The sequence below is a fragment of the Cucurbita pepo genome, unplaced genomic scaffold, assembly GCF_002806865.2.
Source record: "Cucurbita pepo subsp. pepo cultivar mu-cu-16 unplaced genomic scaffold, ASM280686v2 Cp4.1_scaffold000559, whole genome shotgun sequence".
NCBI lineage: Eukaryota > Viridiplantae > Streptophyta > Magnoliopsida > Cucurbitales > Cucurbitaceae > Cucurbita > Cucurbita pepo.
In genome coordinates, this window is record NW_019646787.1 from 1 (window position 1) to 5,340 (window position 5,340).

General features: G+C 39.1%; 1 protein-coding gene across 1 annotated transcript; it reads left to right on the forward strand.

The window, feature by feature from the left end:
- The first annotated feature begins 1,666 nt into the window (after positions 1–1,666).
- Positions 1,667–4,925, forward strand: LOC111785553 (putative disease resistance protein RGA1). Its single transcript, XM_023665949.1, has 2 exons — positions 1,667–1,794; positions 1,883–4,925. The coding sequence occupies exon 2, from the start codon at positions 2,036–2,038 to the stop codon at positions 4,667–4,669; it is 2,634 nt and encodes an 877-aa protein (XP_023521717.1). The 5' UTR covers positions 1,667–1,794; positions 1,883–2,035; the 3' UTR covers positions 4,670–4,925.
- The last annotated feature ends 415 nt before the right edge of the window (positions 4,926–5,340 follow it).

A 5,340-nucleotide genomic window follows, 5' to 3' on the forward strand; every position in this document is an offset into this window, starting at 1 on the left:
TGGGGCTGGACAAACTGGAGAAGGAGAACACGACCGAGCTACGAATGATGATCATCATGAAGCTAGCATTGGTAACGATATTGGGACCGGACAACAGGCTAAGAATGATAGTCATGCTGGTACTGGACAAACTGTTGGAGATAAAGCGGTCGGAGCAGAACAGGTTGATCCGAACGCCGGGACTAGACACATCTTAAGAACAAAACATGATGGAGATACAGAGGACAGTCATGTTGGGGCTAAACAAACTGCAGAAACTAAAAAGGATTTGGCTGGTGATGATAGTGATATAAATGCAGGGCAAATTGAAGGGGCAAATGTTGGTGGAGCGAATGAGAATGGCGATGGCGAGGTTTGTTTGGGTGACAATGACGACGCCGGAGCTGAACAAGGTATGGTGGTTACATTGGAGGGTTTCTAAGGATGTGTTCGGAGAGCGATATGTTTATTAGGTAACGACTTTACTTCCCTTCCCTTGTGGCAATGTTAAAAGGGGTGGTGCTCTTGGGGGTTGCTCCTCTCACAAGTTTGAGCTACCCACCTAGTTTGGATGTATCACCTCATCTTAACAACTCGTGACAGTCATGTCACGTGCCATTCAATTTTTTTTTTTTTAAATATTATAAATATTTTTCGGTAGGATTGGAGTGAACTGCAGAAAAAGATAATGTGGGTTGGATGAGAGTCTACGTAGGCTAATTTAGGGAATAATCATCCGTTTATAATCAAAGAATTCTATCTTCTTACAAGACATTTTGAAAAGTCTAAAACAAAACCATGTGAGCTTATGCTCAAGTGAGTGTCAGAATTAAGTGTAACTTAAGTGTTACTTTGAATTAGTCAAGATATTTGTAATTTTATTAATATTTTTATTCTTAATTTGAATTAGTCAAGATATTTGTAATTTTATTAATATTTTTTTTTTAGATATTTGTAATGGTTAATTTTTTTTTTCCTCTTTAGATCTGATTAGTATATATTTTATTTATTTTATTTTTTATTCTCCAGATATTTGAGATATTTGTAATAAGTTAATTTTTTTAATATTTTATTTAGCATATTTTATTAATATTTTTATCTTTAATTTGATTAGTATTTAATATTTTTTTTTATTTTATTTAGTATATTTTATTAATATTTTCTTCTTTATAATTTGATTAGCAGTATATTTTATTTTTTTTATTCTCAAAATATCGTACATAATTGTAATTGGTTATTTATTTTATTTTATTCTCAAACACATCTTACATCTTTGTATTAAGTTAATATTTTATTCTTCATTCTATTCTCAAGATTTAGCTTATTTATGTATCTTATTTAAAGGGGTAAATAACAGTGAATATTGAACCTTCGATCTCAATTCTAATTTCATTTTTAAGTATTGGTTTTTGTAATAATATTTTTAGATTTATTCTAAAAAAAAAATAATAATAATAATATATTTAGAGAATTATTTAAGAGTGAGAGCGGTGTTTGTAGAGGGAGGGAAAATTTGTGTATGTCACAAGGCTTTTACAGAGCTACAAGAAGAAGCAGAAGTTTGAATGAATCATGGTGTCCAAGGCAGGGGAGGAAGATAACTCATCAACAATTTCATGGCCGATATGCTTTCCATCTTCTCTGATTCTGTTTCTTACTCTCATTTGTAATTCCTATTTTCATAGACACGAAGAAGGAACTGAAAAGCAAGACAAACGGTGGGCTCAAAGGCGCATCCGCGGATTGGGAGATAAATCGTGTTCATTCCATTAGCGACGCAAGGAACATTCTGTATTCTGTTCATGAAGTACAAAGGTAAAATCACTGTGCTCGCTTTCTTCTGTAAAACAAAAGCGAAAAGGTATGAAAGCTTTTTGCCGTTTGCGTTTGCTTGATTACGAAGAATACGAATACAGTAGCCGAGAAATCGAGGAAAGTAGCAGTTTCTTACTTGATTCCAACAGCAAAGAATTTTGAGCGACTACATAACCATGCATTTGGAAGACGAAAAAAAATAAGAAAGCGAGAATCAATCGGACAAATTTGAACCCTAGCAATGGCCGGACTTGTTGACAGTGTTGCCGGAAATCTTCTCGGAAGGATAATTGAAGCCGCCAGACGACCAGAGTTACGTCATATCCGTAGCGAACTAGGAAACCTCGAAACGACTGTGTCGAATCTCAAGCCCGGACTCAGAGACGCCGAGGAGAAGCAGGCAAGCGATAGGAAACTCTATGAACTGCTTAAAAACCTCGGGAACGTATTTTCAAAGGCCGACGATCTCCTTGAGAAATTGGAATGCGAATATTTGAAGTGGAGAGTACAGAATCGAAAGAACGACGTGGACGAAAAGGAATGCCAGTTTTCTTCTCTTTTCTCGTCCGATTTCTCCGTTTCTGCATATAAATCTGCCATCAAGAACATCACAAAGGTGTTATGTACGATTGAGGAAACAATGTCTGAAATCCTTCTGATTGAAGATGAAAATGAACACATCAAACTTTTCAAGAGTGAAATGACTCTGCGGACCTCCATTACTGGTTCGCAAGCTTTCTCTAGGCTTCTGCATTTGAAGAAAGAGGCGATTCTCTCTGATAATGTCGACTCCATTATTGGTAGAGATGAAGCAAAAAAGAGTATCATTGATGAACTACTGAAGGATGAAGACGATAAACAAAAATCTCGGCGTATTCTCTCAATTCATGGAGATGGAGGGATGGGAAAGACGACTCTGGCCAGGTTAGTGTACAATGACCACAAAGTGTTTGATCATTTTGACAAGAGAATGTGGGTATGTGTTTCTGAAGATTATGATGTTCAGAGAATCGGAAGGGAGATTCTCAGTTCAGCAACTGGCGAAAAGGTTAACGATGTCCTAACCGAGAAGCGTGTACAAATCCGGCTCAATGGGAACTTTGTCGGCAGAAAATTGTTGCTTGTTTTGGATGATTTTGGGGCTTTGGATCCCGGTAGAGTATCAGAAGTGGAAAAATTAGTGGAGATGGGTGCTAATGGCACCAAGATCATGATCACCACTCGCAGTGAGCAAACTCTACAGGATGCTGCAACACACAAGGTTCAAAAACTGGACGAGGAGCAATCCATGGCTTTATTGAAACAGACATTTGGAATCAAAAAATTTGAAATTATGACCGAATTTCAAAGTGAACTCGAAGAACTTGTCTCAAAATGTGGAGGAGTTCCTTTGGCAATCAAATCCTTGGCCGGATTGCTTTCTTCGGAAGCGAGTTATGGTGTCGAGTTGTTGAATCTCCAGGCCTTGATTGAGAAATGGAAACAGGAGGAGGTGAAGGGAGGTGGTTACGTTTTCCATGCACTGAAACTGAGTTATTATCTATTGCCATCTTACTTAAAGCCTTGTTTTCTTTGCTTTTCGTTGTTGCCAAAAGATTATGTGTTCTTCTCATTTGAGCTAATCCAGTTGTGGATGGCACAAGGACTCCTCCATTCAGGTAGCAAAGATCCTGAGGCTGTTGGGGAGCAATACTTCAATGAATTGCGGTCTCGCAGTTTACTCGAAGACGTCGAGGAGCACACTCTTGGATATTGGTTCAAACTCCATAGCCTCGTTCATGAGCTTGCAGTCCAACAGGCTATTATGGAACAACATCAGAACCTGGAAATTTTGCATCAGCTGTCATTTGTCGACTGCAACAACAAGGATTTGCCTCAGCCGTCAAATGATAAAGTTCATTTTCTTTCCGTTCCAGAGGGAGGAGGTGCGGAGCCAAAGATCAATGGAGTCCTTTTTGTCAAATGCATCACCGAGTTCAGGCAGCTAAGGGTCTTGTACTTATGCAACTCTTCCTTGGAAGAAATTCCAACCTCCATCGACACGCTGAAATGTTTAAGGTACTTAGATTTGCGAGGGAGCCGACGACTCAAGAGATTGCCGGAGTCTATTTGCAAGCTACAGATCCTGCAGACCCTGATCCTTGCATTCTGCTCAGAGTTTGAAGAGCTTCCCAGAAACATAAAGAACATGATCAACCTCAGATTCTTATGGATACAGACAAAGCAAGTCCGCTTGGGAAAAGACGGCGTAGGAAGCTTAACATCGCTTCGTTTTCTCGCGATCGGAGGGAGCGAAAACTTGACTTGCTTGTTTGAAGATAATGACCAGCTCAATTCCCTTCAAACACTGATCATTTATGATTGCAAATCCCTGCTAACATTTCCAAAAGGCCTGGAAAGCTCGAGTACGTTATGTAATATGGCCATATGGGGTTGTGAGCGGCTGTTATTGACAGACTCTCTGGAATCCCTCCGTCTTAAGAAACTGATACTCAGAGGCCTTCCATTTTTTGCCACCTTGCCAAACTGGATACAAAGTTCTGATGAAGATTTAGAAGTGCTAGAAGTGGGAGAGCTTCCCAGGCTAATAGCATTACCTCTCTGGCTCAAATATTTATGGGAACTTCGAATTCTTGGGATCTCCAACTGTCCTAGGTGTGTTGGTCCTCCGTTTCCTTCTTTAAGTGATTGTATAAAGATGGAAGAACTGAGAATCACGTCGTGTCGGCGGCTTTCCGACATTGTTAATCCAAACAGTGATAAAAGTTGGGTTATCTCTCACATCCCTTCCATTTATGTTGACACCAAAAAATTCAAGCCAGAAGTAGCAGCAACAGGCCATGCGGGGCAGCCGGTGGCGCCGAAGATTTTATAGTTTCATTTTCGTTTCCTGTTCGTTTTACCAATTTGACCATCACTTGATTCACAGGATTTGTTTTTGAGTTGTAGCCTTGGTTTGGATCTATCACCTCTGTGTGGCCAAGAACAGTGTTTGAAGCCTGACTTGGTGTGCAGTTACGACCCATCTTTCCATGTTCATTTCTTGTTCCATTTCTGGTGTTAGAGGTTGTCTAACGGGGGCAAAATTCGTATGAATTCTCTAATATATATGTAAGATCTCGTATCGGTCATAGAGATGAACGGAGCATTTCTTATAAAGATGTGAAAGAAGGTAGGAGTGTCCATGTGTACACCGCTAGAACAATCACCCTCCGCTAGAACAATCACCCTAACAAATAAGATGAAAATTAATGGTGAAAACCAACAAATGGTGATAGATTGAAAATCAATGACCTCAAAGCTGGGCTCAATGGTAGGTTTTGAGTCTAATAATTTAGACATTTTAATTATTAATGACTTACCAACTAGCTTGCTAGTACATGAACAAAGGATGAACGGACATGGAGGCAATGGACAAGCATTAAATGAGACATACAAAGATAGAATCCATGGAAGAGGAGGGACCAATTTATGAAGTTTTTCGAGGAAGAGATAGACAATCGTTCTATAAAAAAAACCTACAATTGAGTATTACAAGGGTCATCA

Coding starts and splice junctions, on each gene's coding strand:
- LOC111785553 (XM_023665949.1), top strand. CDS start 2,036: ATGGCCGGACTTGTTGACAGTGTTGCCGGAAATCTTCTCGGAAGGATA.